The 23,892-nt window shown below is 40.5% G+C and overlaps 1 protein-coding gene across 2 annotated transcripts in view; it reads left to right on the top strand.

The window, feature by feature from the left end:
- Positions 1-23,892, top strand: part of CFAP61 (cilia and flagella associated protein 61) — a 228,145-nt gene that overhangs the window by 98,710 nt on the left and 105,543 nt on the right. For both annotated transcript variants that reach the window (XM_072140627.1, XM_072140628.1), the window contains exon 18: positions 8,457-8,584. In XM_072140627.1, the coding sequence (XP_071996728.1) occupies positions 8,457-8,584 (128 nt within the window). The remainder of the gene's footprint in view (positions 1-8,456; positions 8,585-23,892) is intronic.

Genomic DNA, 23,892 nt, shown 5'->3' with positions numbered 1-23,892 from the left:
AGAACAAGAGTATTACGTTCCATGTCATACCTGATTTATTTACCGTATTTTCAGGAGTAAAAGACGACCCCCAACTTTTCCAGTTAAAATATAGAGTTTGGGATATACTCGCCATATAAGACTACGGATAACGCACATATAATTAAAACAAAAAAACATCAGAACTAATTTCAAAATGGTAATTTTAATTAATTAAAACCTTCCAATCTTCATTTCACCATCTTCTGGTGCTAATAACTTTTTCGTCCTTCAGAACTGTGTGACATTTTTTCCTAGATGAGAAGACATTTTCATTGCTACCACTTTGACGATTACGGCCTTTTGATCACTGTTTTTGATCACAGCATTACCATTACAATCAGCCAATTCAGGGCAACTACAAAGCTGTTAAATGACCTGAGACACCGTCATGGCAAGTGTGCCCTCCACGTTAGCCAGAGTGCCCATCAGTGCAGCCAAAGTGCCCCCCCCAGTGTAGCCATAGTGCCCCCCCCCCAGTGCAGCCACAGTGTCCTTCCAGTGCAACCACAGTGTCCCCAGTGCAGCCATAGTGCCCCACTGTGCAACTATAGCACCCCCAGTGCAGCCACAGTGCAGCCATAATGCTGCCATAGTGCCCCCCAGTGCAGCCACAGTGCAGCCATAGTGTCCCCCCAGTGCATCCACAGTGCAGCCATAGTGCCCCCCAGTGCAGCCACTGTGCCTAACTAATGATTTATATTCAATCTTATATACATACACACACACATAGCCCACACACTACCCATCCCAATACCACCTCCACTACTGTCTTGGCCAATCTGACGATGGTGTAGGGTCAATAGGGGACATCCTTGACTCCATATATTTGGATATCACACAAATTTACAGGACAAGTAATTTAAGTCTTTGATTCCCCTCCCAGAACTGGGAGAGTCTCCAGTGGGGAATGACATGGAGCTGTCCTCCGTTGGCTTCAGTCCCTCCAGGTATAATAGCACTGTCCATGTTATCAGATGCAAGCTGTTTATACAATCTTTATTAGGAGCATTGTGGGCATTTATGGCCTGGTTTTCTTTTTGTCCCCGAGTTACATTATCTCAAGTCACATCATGTTGCACATTCCAACAATATGAATGCTTAAAGAGTAAATGTAAAGGTTTTTTTTTCCACAAATCAATAGGTCTTGGGATTTAAAACAAGTTTCCCTATTATCTTTGTTACCAATATGTAGCAGTTTCTTTGCCATCCACCTCAGATTATTTCATTGCTGCAATGGCTTCTTCCTCTCCATGAGTTGATAAGCCCTATGAGTCCGTAGCTTGTTTCTCAGACGGTTTCATGGGAGGGGAGGAGCTGCTGCTCCCTGCTCACAGAGGAGGAGGCCATGTGACAGTGAATGTAGCAGTGCTGGATGTGTCCAGGACAGTGAATGCAGATGTCTCCTGCACAGAATAGTGAGTGAGCAGCACAAAGTAGTAGTTCTGTTTGTTTTCAAAGGGGGAATCACATATAATAATTTGGTAAAATCACTATAACTTTACAGTTACATGTTAAATATTTTTTGACTTGCCTGTAAAAATAATGTAACTAAGATATGCGTTTTATGGGAAAACTATAAACAGATATAATGTAGGTACAGAAACAATATTTATTACTACATGGAGTATTCGTATATAGGCCATCAAATGGAACGTATTACTCACCTTGTTCTCCCTTTTTTCCACAAAGGTTTATGTCATTGGGGGTAGTGATCTCATCCAAGATGGGTGATTAACCCTTGCAATCGGTGCCAGTACCGTTCGCAGGTGTTTGCTCTCTTCATTCATTCTTAATGGCACCTGGAGGTACAGTTACCTCACTTGTAGTTAAAGGGTTAAGACTGTCAGGGTTACGCCCTCTTTTCTGAGACCACACCCTTTTGTCACACTACTCTTAAAAATGTCTAAAAGACTTAAACCCTTGAAAAAATGTTGCCACAAATTACATCTAAATTATGTTCTGCAATGAACTCCGAGACTCATCTGGTAAAGAATAATGTACCTGAGCATTAGGAAAGATATTTGAGGCTCATGTCTTCTTTACATAGCAAGTTCTAAATAATAAGCATTAACCCTCATTGTGTCTAGAGCACATGTACCCCCCACTATGTTTATTTAATAAAAGAAGACAGGACACAGTGACGTGCTCTTTAAGGCATTGCCAAAAAAAACCCTGAAAAACCTTTACTGTGTAACACACAACAGAATACTTCAGCTGTAGAGCTGTCGCTTGATGGCCTTTTTAATTGTTACCAAAGACGTCTCGCGCTCATCTGCTTATTTTGCAGTTACATTTTATCCTCATTAAATCTTCGTGCTGTCTTTTATTGATGAAACGCGGAGCTTTCTTTTCATGCATTCAGATGGCTACTTGTTAACTAGTCGGAGACAGCTGAAAAGACTGTCTTGTTCTCTCTGCACAATGATCATTCAGCCTTTTCCATAAATGCCATTAACACCTGTATGCTGCTGACATCTTGCTTTCAAGGCAAGGTAGGTCATCTTCCTTTTAATTTCACAAATGTGCAGAAGTGACAAACATTGGGGACATTCCTGCTAACAATGCCATCTGCTGCCCGCCATGATTGAGCAATAGTCAAGCCCTCAAATGAGATGTAATGGGAAAAACACAGGAAACCTGCTGACTTTTACTCCAAGGAAATCTGCTGGCAGCCAGCACTTTACATGTAATGTGTTTGCAGTGGAGATCTATGCCATAAATGGACTGGTTTGACTTGGAAAGTGAAAGCATGATGAACCCTGGATGTTAGTGCAAGCATTCAGCCTGTTAATCAGTAATAGTTCTACCATCCTTAGGCACAGATAAGTGACTCTGACTATATCCAACCATATGTAGATGCAAACCATCCAGAGTGAGAGAAATTAGAGGATTATCTGCACTAAGGCAATAACAAAGCGCATGTTCACACACATCATATGCAATTTTGCTAATTGGAAAAGTCTTTTACTACAGGATCCAACAGAGCAAAGTTTCAAATGGGGATCAAACGATGTGATTGCCTAGAAAGTGGCGGCCACTTAACAGGTTTCTAAACGGTTGGTTCAGGGGCATAACTTGTAACCACGGGTGCCCATTGCAAAACTACAATATGGCACTTTCATCGGCCAGCAGAGAAAAAATAACAATCTGGTCTTCAGGTCAGAACTGGCGAAGTTTGCACCCATATTTACTAAGAGGCTGGTATGTTTTAGGGAATATGAATGCAGGACCACCAGCAGGGGGATTTTAAGACTATCGGTCAAAATGCCAGTCTTAATGAATTCCCCCACACAGTTTTGTTCAAGTATAGGGATAATACACTATGGGGCATATTTACTTTCCCGTCCTGTCGCGATCCCCGTAGTGCGTTGTCCAAGGATTCGGAGCTGCCGCGATTTACTAAGAACGTGCGTCCAATTTCCTGCATGTGTTGCTTTCCCGCTCAGGTCCACCAGAGTTCACCTTCTTCTTCCCGGTGCATGGCTTGCGACACACTTTTGAATGTTAAATCCTGTGCTTAACCCGAATTAACCCGACGGCCACGCCCCCACCCCCGATTTTTGTCACATGAAAGTCGGCGCCAAAATCCGATCACGTGGGCCAAAAACCCCTGTTAAATGCGGCGCAACACGGAAAAAGTTGGGAAACCCCACGAAAATGTGGTCCGCGGACCCTGATGTCACAGTACAGGAAGAAAACATATAATGATGTCATAGAACAGGGTTAAAATACATAGTGATGTCACAGTACAGGTAGAATAAACAGTAATGGCACAGTACAGAGATAGTATACACAGTAATGTCAAGTTACAGAGATAACATACACAGTAATGTCACAGTTCAGCGGCAATACACAGCGATGCCACAGTACACAGATAATAAACATAGTGATGTCACAGTACACGTATAATAAAGACAGTGATGTCAACCTACAAGAATAATGGTTAGTAATGTTAGAGTACAGGAATTATGCAATATAATTCTACACAACAACAATCATACCAGATCTCACACCACAGATGATCTACATCATATTACCGCTCAGGAATAATGTAAAAAACAATTACACTTAATTGCTTCCTATGTGCAATGAGTTCCTATGAGCTGAAATGGACCCTCTTAGTTGATAGACCCCATAGCAGCTGCTATGTCTGCTACTCTAGCACTTACACCCAGGGGTGGAGACCCAGGGTATTAAGAGTTTTAGAAAATAAGCGTTTTTTTCTTGGCAACTGATACTAAAATGAACTAGGAATTTTCATAGTCTATTGAGAATTTTCTCATAGGGCTGGATCTTGTTAAATTGAAGCTTCTACATATTGGTAAAAATCCTTTAGTGTTGTTCACAATAAGTAACCTGCTGTTCTAATGTCATGGTAGATGTTTTCTGCATTTCTATTGTTCAGTCCCCAAAGCTATTCATATTGTACTTGAGGCCCTCAAAGGCATCTGTACATTTATTCCGCAGTCCATGTGGAACATTTGTTCAAACCTTCTGCAATATTGATGAGTTGACATAGCGCTGGGCCTTATGGCTCGGAAAACAAGGCCAGACAGCATCTGATAAATACCTCCACGGTACGCCTTTTGTTTAATTACCCGTCAAGCATTAGCAGCAGATATCTTCATATCATGATTGATAAGTAGTACTCCATATGTTTCCCGACTAATGCATGGTCAAGTTGTATAATGTCAGCTTTTACATCAGTGCACTTATCAGGAATCCCGTTTCTAGGTCTGATGAAAGAAAATCTGTTACTATGTACATGTCATACAAGTCTTTTATCTTCTCAAACCCTGAGAGTGTTAACGGTGCAGATACCCAACTGTTACTGCGGTAATTGCTGCCACATATATTGTTCTATTGGAAGCTATAAGCCTCCCCATGGATAATGTATGCAAAAACCTCTTAGACCTTACACTGCATTATAGGCATCTATGAGATAAATAGTTCTTCATTATAAAAGAATGTTGTTAATACGCTTATTAAGGGCCATGAGATATTCTTTTAACATAATTTACATTGTTGGTGAAAGGCTATTGTTTGATAACAATTATGGATGCACAGAATACACAGTCCCACCATTAATTTGCATATGCTGGACAGATTATTAGTATGTAATACATTTTCATTTGGTTAAAAAGTTAACATTTACATTTTTAAAACGTAACCATTGGCGTTATTTTTTATTTCAGAAATGAATAGAGCAGGAAATAATAGTAAACTTTATAATATACTTCATTAGTGAAAACGGCTTCTCTGGGTCTTTTTTTTCTGCTCCTTCTTTCTCCTGTAGTGAGCAGTGCCAAGAGTGTGCAAAGCAGAAATAAAAGCAAAAGGTGGAAGTACGTAGAATATAAGACATTTTTTCGGTTGTTTCACACTTTTTTGTTAAGTATATATGTTAGGGTTGGGTAACACAGAAGACAGGGGATAGTGTGCCCTGAGCTTGTCCCAACCTCTGTCCCTTCCTGTAGCCCCCCCACGCTAAACCGTGGGGCGACTACTTGAAGACTCGAAATACACTGGATAGGTGTGGGAAGGGAAACACAAACAGACTGACAAACATAAAACACAAAAGAATAGTAAACTAGCCGGAGTCACAAAGAGAGGGTACGTCAAGAGCAAAATCAGTAAGCAAAGAGTCAATGTCAAAAACTAGCCGAGGTCACAACGATACAGATGCAGATACAGAGCAATACAACCTAAAGCAGAAAGCGAGTGATGAAGGGATTTCAAACACTGGCACAGGTGACTAGTGAAGCTGCAATTTATGCAGCCAGAACTCCACCTCCAGAACTTGATAGGAGCTGGACAGCTTCTGGGAATTAACCCCTCATGGTGCAGAACAACCAGGCATCATGCAGAGGTACCACAAGTCCCAGCAGTTCCGAACATAACTCCTAGACAGCGCGAGATCTTAGCAGCCGCTGCCCGGGACGAGAGGTGGAGTTTACGCGGATACGCGCCGGGGTCGGAGAACGCTGCTGGCACCAGCAGAAGAACCAGAAGTCCCAGCATTCTCCCTAGCGACCCTGACAATATAATTCTACATGTGTTGATTCACAGTTTTGATGCCTTGAGTGTGAAACTTCAAGTTTTATAGTCATGAAAATGCAGAATACTCTTTGAATGAGAAGGTGTGGCCAAACCTTTGGTCTGTACTGTACATTACAAATTTTATTATTATGGTCTAAACTTTTGATTTATGCAAGGAGTTAAGTTACCCTTTAAGAAGGAATAATTTTAATGTAGTTGATCGAGGGTCTAGTTTTGTTTCCCTCCACAAAGTTTTCAACAGTGGATAGGAATTATTATATGAAACGGCAAGCACTGCATCATCTTTGGAAGTGATGACATTTTGTTAGATGATTGCAGTGTTTGGTGTTTCATGAAGCCCATCTACTGTTGGAAGCAAATCTAAACCATAGTGCAACGGTAAAAAGTGGCTTTTTACTACAGGTCCTGTTGCTTCTGACACTTCCAGCCTAGCAGGAAATGTCCCGAGGAATTTTTAATTACATTTTTTCATTTATTCTGGCAGCGACACCCATGGGGTTTTCCTGAAATTAGAAAAAAAAATAAGTATATCAAAGCTCTTATAATGCTTATTATTATGAGATTTTTATTATTGTACAGAGCGTGATTTAAAGTCTTCTCTTCTGAGAAAAAGTCACTAAAGCAATCTAGTGCAGAGATTGAATCATGTAAAATCACTCCTAAAAAATAAGTTTAAAAAAAAAAAAATTAATATGTAGAAATCATTGAGTAATATGAAAAGTGGCCAAAAGTGTATGTAGAAGTTTAGCAAACCTTACTTCAGATTAGATCCGCTACTATACAATACTATACAATCTGCTTTAGTCTAATCCTATTTCAAAGCTATTCAATGGGTTTTTTGATAGACCTTTTAATAATTTCCTCAATCCATTATAATTATTTATTGTTTTCATTTCATCAAATGACCTGACATTGCTTTGAAAGCCTTTGTCCAATCCCCAAACCTCACACTATTTACTGCTAACTAAATAAAATGTACCTTCAATGGCCACAGGATGTCAGAATTCTTCTGGACAAAGCTTGGACTAAGAATAGATAATGAAATCTGCCTGATATCACTAACAAATGACCAGATTCAACAATGCAAGAACATTTTTTTTTTGTTGAATTAGAAATCAAAGTTTAATTGTTTTTATAAGTTTTTTTGTATTTTTCCTTTATGCATCTCATGATCTTTGATCATAATTTGTAATGAATGTAGTTTTTTTTATCCTGGTACAAAGAAAAAAATATATAAAACATCACTTAGAAATACTGTATAACGTAGTTTAAATCAAATCAATGTATTTTAAATATAACTATATCCCTTACGTCTTTTCCCATCAGTTACTTTTATAGTTATTTTAAAAGTTATTGTCTTTTAATTTACGGAACTGCTTTTCTATTAGGGCTCATTTACATAACAATATTTGGTAAAGTATAAACATCTGGTGCTTGGTTTTTCCCGACACAGATTTTGACCAATGAGCCCTACATTTGGAGCAGGGTCAATTTTGCTCAAAATATAGGGCATGTTGCTCCTTTTTTTGTCTGGAAAGCAAAAAACATGGTTGCCTCCCAATAATTTTAATGGGAGAACAATTTTGCCTAGTTGAAAAACTATGGCATCCTCAAATGCATCCTCACATGTACGGTGCTTCAGATTGGTTTTCCAGGCTTGGAGGTCTCATTGACACTTAACGTCAGAATACGTCAATGGTATCTAAGTGGTGTGAGTCTGACATAAGGATCCTGCACTGCCTTTAATTCTACATAGTGAAGGAGCTTGTAGCAGATGGCCCTTTCCTATGTTGTAGTTTTACTGGAAAAGAATAGTCAGGGAGATGTCAGTCATACCTCAAATGGTGTAATTATGGTGACTCCTACATGTTTAGAGGCAGTAACCATGACCAGAGATTAGCGGACCTTAGTTTCAGTTCAGGTTCGGCCAGGCGACCCGGGCATATTGCCGGACTGATGTTTGTTGCTACTTGCCATGGCCAATCCGAAAACCGAACCTGAAACTACAGTTCCGCTTGTCTCTAACCATGACTAATTGATGTAAGTTCGCATATGCTGATGAAAGAATTTTATTGTTAAAAATGTATTTTTAAGTTCTGGGAAATATTTTGGAGATATTAAGTGTTAATGGGGACAATAATTGGCCAACCAACAAGCATCTCAACAGCCTATATAATTGGGTCAATATGTTGCCGTCAAATGCATACTGGATCTAAACTTATTCACTTGCATCCGCCACATATAAATAGAGTCAATAAGGAAGCAAAAATGAAGAATAAACATTCCTAAAAATCTTTTTGTAAAATGGTCTATAGACACTGAGTTCTTATGCTATGTTTATTTACTATTGTGGTGTGTTCTTTTCTTTTCTACAGCCGGCTTATGCCCTGTACCACATCAATCGGAAGTTGACATTGGAACCAAAAATAACTATTAATGCCCGTATTGTAGTAGTGGGAGCATCAGATGTTGGAATATCTTTCCTTGAAACACTTGTCTTTTGGTAAGATTTTTTCATACATTTTTATTCCAGTATTAAATTGTTTTATTTATGGCAGGTTCTTAAATGGGTTGTCTTAAAAGGGTATTCCCATGAGGACAAGATACTTAAATACAGAATTATACAGAATTATACAGAATTACTTAATGTAATTCACTGTTATTAACAAAAATACAGCATTTCTCAGATATAATTCCAACCTTTCTCTGTTAGTCCTGGTCTTTACAATTTTGGTTACCCCTGGATCCAACCATAAATCTTCTGACTTTTGGATTCCTCTCATGAATAGCTTCTCTTGTCTGCACACTGCAGTGCTCTCTGCCTTCTGCCCCTCACCCTGCATTACAAGACCACCTCAAACACAGGCACTTCCTTCCGGCAAGCAGCAGAATGCACAGACTTTCTCTACTAGCTATAGACAGGTCTTTAATAGGGAGGGAGGCATATAGCAGAGCTGACTCTGTGTGTGTTATATGTGATTTAGTAGAGCTGAGAGTGTCATTGATCTCATCATCTCTCATCTCTGATCCGTCTCATCTTTCTTTTTCTATTTGTCAGAAGGAAATAAAATGTTCAGCTGCATAAAAGTGTAGATAAATCCTGTACTTTGTCAATCTTAGTACAGGCGGTCCCCTACTTAAGAACGCTCGACTTACATACGACCCATAGTTACAAATGGACCTCTGAATATTGGTAATTTATTGTACTTTAGTCCTAGGCTACAATAAAGAGCTGAAACAGTTATCAAATGTGTCTGTAATGAAGCTTTAGTGTTAATATTGATTCTTATGACAACCCAACATTTTTAAAATCCAATTGTCACAGAGACCAAAAAAGTTCTGGCTGGGATTACAGTGATAAAATATACAGTTCCGACTTACATACAAACTCAACTTAAGAACAAACCTACAGACCCTATCTTGTATGTAACCCGGGGACTGCCTGTACATTGAGATGTTGTGTGCTGACATGGCACAGAGGAATCATGAAGTGTCTGCGGGCTGTGTAAGAGCAGTATCTTGTATCTAATAAGATGTGAGTAGCTGCAACACATGGTACATCCATTTCATTGAGTTGAGACGAAAAAATATTGAATACCATAAGTGAGGGTTGTTGACCCTCATTACTGACCTGTTGTTGACCCTGTTGCTGCCATGAATGGATTTTTGGTTAAATATTGTTGACCCTCTGTATTTTTATTGGACTACCAAAAACGGCATCCAGTACTTAGTGAACTTGTTTCCAGAATGTTACATATGCATTGACCATCTCTTCCCTCACAGCTGCAGGATGAAGGTCCCTTTCTCTATCATCTGAAAGTGTTACTATGGAGCCACATGCAAAATCTGTGATATAATTTTAAAAATCCTTATAATTTGCACTTGTATAATTGTGGTGACGAGAAATAAATAATGAAGATAAATACTATGAAAACATTTACAATCAATTTATATAATTTTGCAGCCCCTTTTTCTCCAGATTTCAAAGGTTTCTTTTATTACAAAATGCTGCGATTGAAGCAATTTTGCCTTTAATCCCTTAAAGAGGAAATCATTTCCTTATTATTTTTTTTGTAGGTAATTATTTTAAATTGTTTGTATCCATGGAGACCTTTTTATAATATTACTCGGAATATTACTGATTAATTAACTGTAGCGCATGAAAACGCTTTTCAACAAAGTTCAAATTCCACGCTGAATCTGTCATGTGCTTTGTTTGTCAATGTACATAGCAGCAGTTTAGTTTCGGGTAGGTAGATCATTATGCATTCGTAAACGGGAAGCAATTACCGCTATTGGAGTGCACCCTTTATTATGGGCATACTAGTGACATTATGTTAAGTTCTTGTAAATCCGATTTTTTTCATGGGAATACTAAATATGACACGCCAGGAGCGGTGACAATTTCTTAAATGTTTCATTTAAATTATATTTTTTTGAATATTAATAATTTTTAACTTAGCCCTCAAAACAGTAATTCCCTGCATGCCACCACAGTAAAGCGAACCATACATATAGTCAAGATGTATCGTATCATAAAAAAAGCCATTTTGGAAACCCATTTTGCATGTGACATTTTATATGCCACAATTTGGAAATGACCTCGGCTAATTGGAGTGATGTTCTTAACAATCGCTCAGATCCTTTTGACTCTGCAGTATCTTGTCTGTGCCTCACTTTAGCAGTAGGTTTTAATCCTTCCCTTTGTATACAGGTGGAAGTAATGTAATTGCTTCTTGATAAGGGTAAATATCCTTTGTAATCCATGATTGAAAATATCTTTTTAATCCGTCCGGTGCTGGAAGTAAGTTTCAAAGAGATGGAGAAATGTAATGTAAATACTAAAGAGATAAGGGAAATTACATAAAACCAGAACAGAAATGTAATAAAGTGACGCGCCTGTCTATGGATTATGGAATCTGATTTACTATTCATATGCACAAGGGATTATTTGCACTGCGGTGGGCTGATATCACTGAAATGAGACCATGTCTCTTTGAAAGACACATTAAATACTATTCTCCCTTGCTCATTTTCATCACTGTCTTTGCCATATTGTTTACACCGGGACCTATAATATTCTAGTTTAAACACATAGAAATAAATTAAGAAAATGTTCTCAATTTTTTGCTCCAAACATCGTAAAATGTCATATATTCTAGAATGAAAACTTACATTGGTTAAATTGTAATTTTTAGGTAATTTTTTTATTCATTACCTACAAGATGTATTACAGGAGTTTCAATACTCATAATAATATGATAGCTCAAATTTACCAAACAGTTATCAAGGCTTTATTATACACAGGCAGTTCCTGGGTCACGTACAAGATAGGTTCTGAAAGTTTGTTCCTAAGTTGAATTTGCATGTAAGTCGGAACTGTATACTTTATAATTATAAACTCAGGCAAGTGGTCTCTATGACTATTGGGCTTTGAAAATGTTGGGTTGTCATAACCAGGATTAGCAAAAATCTTAATGGTAGACAACTTTGATAACTGTTATAGCTGTTTATTTTATCCTGGGACTAAAGTACTGTATAGTAAATTACCAAAATCCAGAGGTCCGTTTGTAACTAGGGGTCGTCTGTAAGTCAGGTGTTCTTAAAGGAAACCTACCACTTGTAGTGGCAGGTTTCCGATGGCAATACCGGGCACCAGCTCAGGGTGAGCTGGTGCCGGAGCTTATTTTAGTTAGTGTTTTAAACCGCAGTATCGCGGTTTAAAACACTTTTTAAACTTTATAGCCGGCGCAGGGAGGTACGCGCTCGGCGCTTACCGTGCGCGCGGCTACATAGGAAGTGAATGAGAGCCGCGTGCACGGTAAGCGCCGAGCGCGTACCTGCCTGCGCCGGCTATAACGTTTAAAAAGTGTTTTAAACCGCGATACCACGGTTTAAAACACTAACTAAAATAAGCTCCGGCACCAGCTCACCCTGAGCTGGTGCCCGGTATTTCCATCGGAAACCTGCCACTACAAGTGGTAGGTTTCCTTTAAGTAGGGGACCGCCTGTTTTAAAGAAAGACTGTTTTGCCCTGACTCACATCGAGACAGGTTTGAAATAAAGTAAAGGAATATACCTCAGTGAATGCCACCACCATTAATATACTGGTCTACAGCATCAGGTAAACTTGATAGTGTCCATGGCAAGAACTGTACACAATATTATATATTGCAAAAATAATTAGCAAAGCTGCCTATGATTATAAAGCATAAGGACAAGTCATAATAGTCCTGTAAAATATATCATGAACAGGCCCGGATTAAGGGCGTGGGGTGCCCTTCCCACAATTATTTTCATTAAAGTAAGTTGGTGAGTTAATTAATACAAATATGCAACCCCCCGTAATAAATCAATCCATGCCCCCATAATAAATATTTACACCCCCCTCAGTAATAGAAATATACAGCAGTAATAAATATATCCAGCCCACTGTAACACACATATATACATGGTCCCCACCCCCTGAAACGCACATGTATGCACAGCCCCCACCTTCAGTAACAAACATATACACATGGTCCTATATATAAAGTCCCCACCCCAATGCTAAACAATCAATTTTGCTGCATTTCCTATTGTCACCTGGATAAAATATTGTCATGGGATGCGTCTCTGCCGGCTACTACAACATAAGAAGATAGAAGAGGAGGCGCCAGGAGCCGCGACAAGGACCGGGAGCCGCGTGGAGCATCGGGGCACTGGAGGGTGAGCATGTAAGTTTTTTTTAATGTGCTGGGCGGGCTGGCTGTATGCTACATGGGGCTGGCTGTATACTATTGGGGACTGGCAGGCTGTATACTACATGGGGCTGGCTGACTGTATACTACTGGAGGCTGGCAGGCTGTATACTACATGGGTCTGGCTGTATACTACTAGGGGCTGGCTGTATACTACATGTGGGGCTGGCTGGCTGTATACTACTAGGGTCTGGCTGGCTGTATACAAATAGGGTCTGGCTGGCTGGCTATATACTACATGGGGACTGGCTGTATACTACTGGGGGCTGGCTGTATAATAAATGGGGCTGGCTGGCTGTATACTAAATGGGGCTGGCTGTATAATACTGGGGGCTGGCTTGATGTATACTACATGGGAGCTGGCTGGCTATATACTACAGGGGGCTGGCTGTATACTACATATACTTGTATACATAAACATATACTAAGTACATATAATATACATATAATAAGTATATTCAAAGGGGGCTTGTCACCAAGTACAACATGCTGAATGACCCCCACATCCAATTTTTTTTTAGCTTTAATTCCTCCTATCATTTACAAGATTTGGCCCCAAACTGTGAATGACCTTATACTAGCCAAGAGGTAGTATCCTTTATTTTTATACAAAAGACAAAAACACCTACCCCAAGAGGCTACATTCACACGTCTTTTGGGGGGGCATATATACGGCCACAAGCTTGCGGCCGTATATACGTCCCCCATTGGCCGGCAATGGGTGCATGGAGTGGTACGGTATCAGAGACTTGTATCAGAACGGGTGGAGTGAATTAATTAAAGGACGTCTCCGGTGACGTAACCGGTGCACCCCAGACTTATTAGCATCATTTTTATAATTCTATATGGCTGCAATATTGTCCGGAAAGATATCCTGAGGAACAAGTAAGTAATAGCAAGTAAAACTGATGGTAGATGTCCTTTGAGAGATAATGATGAAAAAATCTAATATTATGGATATATTTTTTTGCAGTGACTGAGACCTGCATTGGAAAGTTCTATATAAATCAGAGGCTGCATAATGACCGTGCTATCTGGCAGAGCAGTAGCCAATATCCTGCACATCTGTCCTTCCTGGCATTCTCTGGCCCTACACTTGTGTGTAATTAGGCATTTTATCTTTACATGTGTCTGCACGGTCTCCTGCCTTCCATCGTTGCCTGTCACTAATTACTAGACTAATTAAATAGTTAGCGCTTACTTGCTGATCACAGGGCTCACCTGTAATAAAGGCTTTTTTGGGGTCTTCCATTGTGCGCTCCTATCTGTCTCCTCCATTGCCGGCTGATAAGCACAAGCTTTTCCCTGTTGTGTAAGTTATTGTTGCAGTAAGGGAAGCTGGAGGGAAGATGACATTGTCTAACATTTGTTCTGCCTTGCCATTAATCTCTCGTCACTCTCAGGTTATTGGCGTCTTCTGACACAAGTGAATAGCGCGCACATCATTTGTGAAGATTGATTGGAGGATTTCTCTCTGTTGTTAATGGTGATGGATGCTATCAATGACAGATAACAATTTTACACTAGTTAAACCTCTTTTTATTGATCTCAGCGTATGTAAACACTCATGCATAAATCTATGTCTCCCTACTGTTCGCTTTATAAGTAACAGCTCTCTCTTTTTCTATTCCCTTTTGTTACTGTTGCTGCTGTTTTGTATTGTTTGGAAACTGTAATGATATGTCATTCATTAGCTCCCTAAAGCATTTGCCTTGTCTCAACTCTTCATATAGCTCACTGAAGCTTTTTTATGGTTTACATGATTTTGGATTTCTTTTAAATATCATTTAAAAAAAAAAAAAAAGATTCTAGTAGTCCCCAAATCATCCCATAAGTGTAAACAACATGGCATATATATTTCTAAACTTTTCAGACATACTGTAACGTCCGTGCCTGAACGTCGCTCTATCAGCAATTGGCAGAATAGATGGCGTTTATTTGTGTGTGAACTGTGGCTTACTGCTTATGTTTGGATTAACTGAACCACACCCTGCTCCTTGTATTTTTGCCCTGCCCAGCAAGGGTTATTAGCCTGGTTGACAGTTCCCCCAGTGGCTGCTGGAGTTGGTCCGGGAACGGCCTTATATACCTGCCTGCTCCTATCATACCTGGCTGGTTATTCTTCAAGTCCTACCTGTGTATCTCTTGCTCCTGCTGTCTTGTTTGGTATTCTGTGTTTTGTATCCGATTCTGTACCTTTGCAGCCATCTTGGTTTTGACCTGGTTTGTTTGTCTCCGCTTGTTTGCCTGTATCTGAACATGACCTGTATATAAACTGTTTTATCTTGACCTGACCTGTATATAACCCATTTGATCTTGACCTGACCTGTGTATATCCCGCCTGTACCTGTATCTGGACCTGACCTGTGTATATCCCGCCTGTACCTGTATCTTGACCTGACCTGTGTATATCCCGCCTGTACCTGTATCTGGACCTGACCTGTGTATATCCCGCCTGTACCTGTATCTGGACCTGACCTGTGTATATCCCGCCTGTCTTCCTGTATCTGTTGTTTGTCCCTCAGTATCATTTACCTCCTAGTGTTATTCTGCTTTCTCTGTCTCAAACCTGTGTTAGTATTCTGTGCACCAGTGTGAACACTGGTCTATATCTGTATTCTGGTTACCTGTCCGCTCCACCATCCAGCAGCTGCCAGGCAAAGTAAGTCTTCCTGTCATCTTGTAGGGTCGCTCAGGGTCCGTCAGTTAGGTTCCACGATAGTGGGTTTGCCCTTATCAGAGCGGTTTATCTGCATTAGGCAGGGCCTTAGCCCGCAGGGACGTCGCAGGGTGAGTTCGCCACCACCTACCTAGTCTGTCAGCTATGCCAAGCCTGGTTGTGGTTGGACAGGTACTGACAAATACCATCCCTATTTCGCAATGATCTTTCATTTTAGTGAAAATTCTGTTTTTATCGTAAAGGTTTTTTTTCCATGAAATAAGTTAGGCCCTATCCTAACTTGCTGATCAGTGGGTGCCTTACTAATGACACCCCTACAGATCTAGAGAATGGGGGGTCCAATGAACCCCAGTTGGACCCCTTGTCGCTACCCGAGATGAGCGAAGCAGCCCGCGCATGGCCGAGCTGCCTCATTCATCTCTATGGAGCTGACGGAGATTGCTGAATATGGTGCTCAACAATGTGCATCAGTTCCAAGGGAAAGCCCCTTTAAAGTAAATGGGGTGGGGGATGTTAAAAATACATTCCCCACCAAGGCACAATACTCCTGAACCCTGAACCTAAATGGAAAGTTCAGGTCAGCTCATCTCTACTCAAAAATTATCAACATTGTTAAAAGTTTTCTCTCATTTTATGTACCAAGAGACGATTCACCTGTTTATTTGACAAGACCTTTAACCCCCACAAAGCAATCATGAACAATAAGTAAATGACATGGTGCTTGAGGAGTATCACCATATGTTATAAGGGGTTTTATTGTGAAAATAATAACATAATTTAGATTACATGATATAATTCTACTATAATTTGATTTGAGTCATTCATTATCTTGCTAACCCCCATAGATTTTTGTGACTTAACCACAATATCTGTGACTGAGTGGCAAATGACAATTGTTCAAAAGTTCCTTGTATTATTCATAGGGACTAAATAATGCACTGACAGCGTCATTAAGGGACACTGATTTTACTATACCAAGCACAAAATAACTTAAAGGGGTTGGCCACTTTACCTCATGGTTTTTTTGTAATGTGTGTGTAAGTGTAGGGGGCATGATAATAGGTCATTTACCAATATAAAAATTATTACCGTATATACTCGAGTATAAGCCGACCCGAGTATAAGCCGAGACCCCTAATTTTACCACCAAAAACTGGGAAAAACTATTGACTCGAGTATAAGCCCAGGGTGGGAAATGCATTGGTCACAGACCCCCCCCCCAGTATATAGCCAACCAGCCTCCTATAGTATACAGCCAGCCCAGCCTGCCCCCAGTAGTATACAGCCTACCCCCAGTAGTATACAGCCTGCCCCCAGTAGTATACAGCTTGCCCCCAGTAGTATACAGCTTGCCCCCAGTAGTATACAGCCTGCCCCCAGTAGTATACAGCTTGTCCCCAGTAGTATACAGCTTGCCCCCAGTAGTATACAGCCTGCCCCCAGTAGTATACAGCCTGCCCCCAGTAGTATACAGCTTGCCCCCAGTAGTATACAGCTTGCCCACAGTAGTATACAGCTTGCCCCCAGTAGTATACAGCCTGCCCCCAGTAGTATACAGCTTGCCCACAGTAGTATACAGCCTGCCCCCAGTAGTATACAGTTTGCCCCCAGTAGTATACAGCTTGCCCCCAGTAGTATACAGCCTGTCCCCAGTAGTATACAGCCTGCCCCCAGTAGTATACAGTTTGCCCCCAGTAGTATACAGTTTGCCCCCAGTAGTATACAGTTTGCCCCCAGTGGTATACAGCCTTCCCCCAGTGGTATACAGCTTTCCCCCAGTGGTATACAGCCTGCCCCCAGTGGTATACAGCTTGCCCTCAGTGGTATATAGCTTGCCCCTAGTAGTATACAGCCTGCCCCTAGTAGTATACAGCCTGCCCCCAGTAGTATACGATCGTGCGCCGAAGCCTCTTCTGCTCTAGTGTTTAAAAAGTGCTCGGTATTTACTGCTTACACCGACCATTCTAAGTGGTAGGTTTCGTTTAACTTATATACTCACCCTCCGGTGACCCCGATGTGCAGCGCTGCTCCCCAGATGTCCGCGCCGCTTGTCTTCAGGCTTCTGCTCCCGTCTTCTTTCTTCTGCTGGGCGCCGCCATTGCTCTCTCCCAGCCAGCACGTCATACTAGGCGCCACCCGGGGGAAAGACATGGCGGAGCTCAGCAGAAGAAAGAAGACGGGCGCGTAAGCCTGAAGACAAGCGGCGCAGACGCCTGAAGACAAGCGGCTGCACATCGGGGCCACCGGAGGGTGAGTATATAAGTTTATTATTTTTTAAGTATTTTTTACTCTTTATAGCTGGATATTGACTCGTGTATAAGCCGAATGGGACGTTTTTCAGCACATTTTTTGTATATACGGTAATACTTCTGCTCTGCTTTCTTGATATGTAAAGTGAATCCTCCTGTCTTTTATTTCCTCAACCAGAGATTCCTGACCATAACATGGCTGCAGATGGAGGGTCATGTGATCACTAACCGTCCATGTACAATCTCCCAGGAGGCTTCACTTTACATATTAGTAAAGAACTATTAATAGTTTTTACATTGGTAAATTACCAAATAGCATGCTCCCCACACTAACACATACATTACAAAAAACATGAGGTAAAGTGGCCAAACCCTATAAAATTATCTAAGATCACCCACATTGCAAAGTCAATATTTTACGAAGAAAGTAGAATGCGAAGAGAAAGTAGAGAACAAATAAATAGAGTCTGAGGACAGAATTTATCAAGACTTCTTTACACACACGCTCTCCCTGGGTTTCATCACTATAATTTTGCTACTGTTTTGTGCCTATGGAAAGTTTAAGTAGTCTGAGACACACCCCCTACTTAAGTCATGGAAGAAAGTGTTCTCCTTATTGAGAGTTTTTCATTGAATGGAACCTGTCATCAAGAACAGGCACAACAAACCTTACTCACCCACCCCAACCACCACAACTGTGCCTTTGTTGAAAAGTGAAATGCAAGTATCTCAGCTTAAATTTTCCTCCGCCGACCAGTAAAATTGTTCCCCTAACTTTTCTGCCTTTGTCTATGTTGGCTCTGCCCACTGCAATGTAGCCCGCCCAATGCGGGGTGAGTGAAATGCTGACATAATCTGTAGTTTCCCACACAATGCTCTCTCTAAAATACAGTGGGGCTCATTTACTAAAGGTTGCACGCGCTTGTCGGACTGTGCACCTTACACAGGTATTAAATGGCTTACACAGGTATTAAAGAAGTGTCTGCGCTGAGATTGTGGCGCATGCGATCCTTTTTGTGGTGCAGCTGCGTTGGCTTCCATACGACACAAATTAGGGGGCGCTTGCCGTTGGACAGTCTGACTGATTCGGACTGAGCGCGGGATTTACTTTTCAAATTGTGTCGCAAGCCCAAGCACTTAGATGCATCACTAAAAATATGGTGAACTCTGTAGAACCTGAGCGGGGAAGCGACACATGCAGGATATCGGTTGCACAATCTTACTGAATCTCAGTGGCAGATAATTGTTGGTAATATGTGGAGGACTTTTAACCCTTTACCAGCAGGTATTACTGGTGTTAGGGGTAAAATTCTGGTGCCAGAATGTGCAGAGACTTAAAATCCATACCCCAGTGGGGATTCTGGGAATTACATATGCAAATTAGTTTCCCTAAGGCAGCGCAGTTTTTCTTATAACAACCCGGACAACAAATTTGTATATGTATAATATTTATCACAGTCAAAATTATTCAAATATAATAAACCTACAAGACTAAAACATCTAAATATCTAAAAAAAAGTACTTGCATAGCACAACATATATTGCAGGTGTATAATGTTAGGAAACTGTAGGTTGTTACTGATAACAGATAGCATCAACGTTTTGTGTAAGCAGCAGTAATATAATACATGGACCCTCTTTAGTGGTGTTCAGAAATCTCCCCATAAGTAGTTATTGTATAGTGCATACATCATTACATAGCTAATTATTTATCATTACTAGTCTTCAGTGGCATCTCTCATTAGCAATGTCCTTTATTACTTCCACAGTATCACATTGATTGATTTTTCCTGCCAGCAGGAGGTCAATAAACTCTTATGCTTACATGGTAGAAGTACCATTCATTATCCTACAAGATCCTTTTTAATTACCGTATCCTTACAGATGTTTAATGTATAATGTTCTTTTCATGAAATAAGAATCAATGAGGATAAAATCAATGGACCACATAAACAATGAGGTGCTTTTAGCAACTAAACAAGTGAATATCATTGGATTTATTCAGCTTCCAGTGACATGAGCTTGTTGGACCTACCTTGTAGCTTCAAAGTGAACTTCTTGACCGAGATTTGGCTTCATGTTATGTTATATCATGATAAAGAAAGTAAGACGTAAGAATGTCTGTATGCCTTCTCTAGTATCTGAACACATCCTTTGTGACCCCTATAAGCATTGCTGCTCATAAGGGTCATTTTATTTTTATTTTTTTAAGTGTAAAAACTTCATATTTTTGTTATTATTATATTGGCCATCTTAGCCTTTTTTACTTAGGCATCCGCTGGAGTTCACCGAAAGTGTCAGACGATCCTGCACTCTGCCACGGTTTACTTACATCGTTTGCCCGATATCCTGCATGTGTCGCTTCCCTGCTCAGGTCCGACAGAGTTCACCATCTTTTAAGTGGTGCATGTAAGTGCTTGGGCTTAGGACACAATTTTAAAGTTAAATCCCGCGCTCAGCCCGACTCAGTTGGACCGTCCAATGGCACGCCCCCGATCTCCGTTGCATGAAAGCCAGCGCCGCTGTGCCACTATCCGATCGCGTGCGTCACAATCCCGTCACAAACCCCTCTTAAATACCTGTCAAAGCCGTGCAAATCCCTTAAATAGATGTAAAGTCCGATGAAAGTGAGCACCGCGACCCTTACCCTGTTAAAGTTCAAGGTTCATATGACCCTGAGCAGCAGGACCCAGATATGCATAGACATCCCAGGTCCCGCTTGCTTGGAGAGGGGCCCGGAACAGTCATTACTCTTTGCAAGCCCCCTGCTGCATAACCACTTCCCTGACAGTGGTTGGAGGGGTGTGCGAATATATCCACACACCCTCGAACAATTGACAGGGGAGTGGTTATGCAGCAGGGGGCATGGGCGCAGTAATCACTGCACAGCCACCTCCATCCACCTGGAGCAAGCGGGACATGGAAATCACAGTTAGTCCCAAGTCCTGCTGCCCAGGGTCATTTAACCTGAGGCTCCTGTTGGCAAACCCTGAAATTTAGCAGGGTAAGTTTGTTAAGACTGACCTTTTTTTGGGTCTTATCTTTACCTACATAAAAACTTGGGCTTAGAGGCCATCCCTTTTAGCATAGAATCCACTTTGTAAACACAATATAAATTTGAAATATTTTGATAGGAAGATGTATCTTGAATTTGCTATTTATGAGGGTCATTCATTTATATATTTGAATTTTAACAAACATTGAACTTTAACAAACATTGAACTTGTTTAGACTTTATAGATCTGTTGCTATTTTTTTATTCTTCCCATGAATTTACAATAAACATGTATCAAGTCTGCAAATACTTTTGTATAAAATTTTCCTACTTTTTTTTATGAAACGCAGCTCCTGGCAGATATATAGATATGTCTCCGTGGAAACAGACTACAAGCAAACCCTTTGTAGTCTGATCCTGCTGTCATAATTCCTTGCATCTGTGCATTTGTAAGATATGTAAAAACTATGGAACAGATTGAAGAGATTAAGTATGAGAATGTATTACTTCAAAGGTTTTTTTGTGCTGTGCTTTGGGACGTTTTGCTCTGCATAGATGCTGTATACAAAAGACCGTAGGCCTTTTTGTTTATTTTGAATAAAATTAATATTTTCCACAAAACTTTTAAACTCAGTTCAGTGAGAGTTTATGTATGTGCAATGTAAATCAAGCAATACTGAAGCTGTTTACTGAGCTTCTTTTCCCTTATTATATAGGTGGTGATTATTATTTTTCGGACATGTAGGGGGACATGTATTATTGTATCTGCGCCTAAAAAATGCAGGGACCTTTGGTTTTTTTGGGCGCAGAATTGTTGCAGATCATTTATAATGAGTTTGTGCCAGAAAGAACAGATTTTCCGACTATCCCGACTCCTCCATCTTTTTTTGGAGAAAGTGGGCGTGGCCTACCTTTTCCACATTATCCGTCACATTTATGTGTATTTTGTCTGCATTTTCACGGGCTGAGCCCTCTCCATAGCCGGTAAGTCTTTGTTGCATATTGCAGCAAAGGCTTACCGGTAGCACCGATCGTGGGTGTTATCACAGCATTCGCAAAGCTGCCGGCAGCCTCAAAACCTAGGATCGTCGCTCCCCGTGATGTCATCGGGGAACGGCGATCCATCTCCATGGTAGCCTCGGGTCTTCCGAAGACCCAAGGCTATTTCGTTTTAACCCCTTCATTTCAATGTGCTGATAGCACATTGTAATGAATGAGGAGGAAAATCCCCATATACTGCCATACTGTAGTATATGATAGGATCAATCAGGCAACCTAGGGTTAAAGTACCCTAGGAAGCCTGAAAAATAGTAAAAAGAAAAAAAAAAAAAAAAAAACTAGAACTGACATAAATATAAATAAACAGTAAAAATCATAAACACATTAGGCTTCGACGCGTTCGAAAATGTCCGATCTATCAAAATATATTAACGGTTTTTCAATATGTTTAACCCCGTAACGGAAAATCGCGCCCAAAGTCGAAAATGGCACTTTTTTGCCATTTTTCAAAAATCTAAAATAATCTATAAAAAGTGATCAAAAGATCGTACAGTCCTAAAAATGATATCATTGAAAATATTATCAAATGTCGCAAAAAATGACATCACCCACAGCTCTGTACACCAAAGTATAAAAAAGTTATTGGCGCCAGAAGATGGCAAAATAAAAAAAAAAATTGGTGCAGGAGGTTTTAATTTTTGTAAATGTATGAAAACATTATAAAACCTATACAAATTTGGTATCCCCGTAATCATACCGAGCCAAAGAATAAAGTAGACATGTCATTTGGGGCTCTCAGTGAAAGACGTAATATCCAAGCCCACAAGAAAATGGCGCAAATGCGTTTTTTCACCATTTTCACTGCATTTGGAATTTTTTTCCCGCTTCCTAGTACATGGCATGGAATATTCAATACCATCACTATGAAGTGCAATTTGTTAGGCAGAAAACAAGCCATCACACAGCTCTTTACATGTAAAAATAAAAAAGTTATAGATTTTTGAAGGTGAGGAGTGAAAAATGGAAATGAAAAAACAGGAAACGGCCCGGTCCTTAACCGGTTAAAACATCGGGCTGTGCTTTCCGGAGACTGATCTCCGATGCCAATGAGAATGAGATGCCGGAGCAGGAATGATACTGGTTTGCTGAACACTGGAGCTATATGTCCTCTACAGTCACCCAATGCATTTGCGCTATATATAAATGAACTGTGTAGTTATGCTTATTATTGTGATGATGCATAGCATTATTTAGAAGTTTATCTGCTTATTATCTATATGAAGTACTCTGTCATGTACTACCCATACAGGAACTACCCATGGGGGTCCAACTTCACACAGATGGATTCACCTGTTCACTTGTGGGACTGTCTGAACTTGTGACTGATTCATATCCCCTTCACTGTAAGAAGACCATTAACCTTTTTGTGGCAAACAAACCAGTAGGGCAATAAGTCAGCAAGATGGTAGCTGTAAAAAACACTTTTAACACTTTTGGCCCCTACACGTCTGGAATTTACTTCCAACATATGGTACTAGAATCAGCTTCTTGGTGAATGGAGAACCTTAAAGGACCTTTAAAGGTCCCGATATTACTATTTTGTACATGTGCATAAAGAGCAGGAACAGATGTATGAGGATTCATGAGTGAAGACCTTCCTAGTATAAAATTTGGTGGGTGGCTTGAGCCCCGGGGTACGGTCCAAACCGCCTATATTATAATCCATTACTGTTAAGGATATATCTATGCAGGGGCATGAGCACAAAACATAGATCCTGTGGCTTGTGCCCCTATCATATTTAAGATGCTAACAATAATCCTGACTGTTCGTACTCGATGCTTCATGTGGTGTTGGTAACAACTAAAGAGAAGCCATAAGAAGAAGCTGCTGAACTTTTTTTTTTTTATTTGGGCCTGTTAGTAATTAGCCACTGTGACAAGAGTCACAGGGCATCCAGTATACAGACTGAGCAACCATGATGGCCAAAAATGTAGCCTAGACATGGCCTTTTATCACTTCCCTCCAATCTAGGTCTGGGCAGATTGCTTTGTGACATTATTTTGGGAAGGATATTGCATGGCTCTTAGGGATCATTTATGTTTTCCACCATCCTATGAATTTTCCACTGCCATCTGTATTTGTCTACT

The sequence above is a fragment of the Engystomops pustulosus genome, chromosome 3 (assembly GCF_040894005.1).
Source record: "Engystomops pustulosus chromosome 3, aEngPut4.maternal, whole genome shotgun sequence".
In the NCBI taxonomy this organism is placed as follows: domain Eukaryota; kingdom Metazoa; phylum Chordata; class Amphibia; order Anura; family Leptodactylidae; genus Engystomops; species Engystomops pustulosus.
The sequence above is the reverse complement of the archived record's forward strand: the minus strand, read 5'-3'. Positions and strand labels throughout refer to the sequence as shown.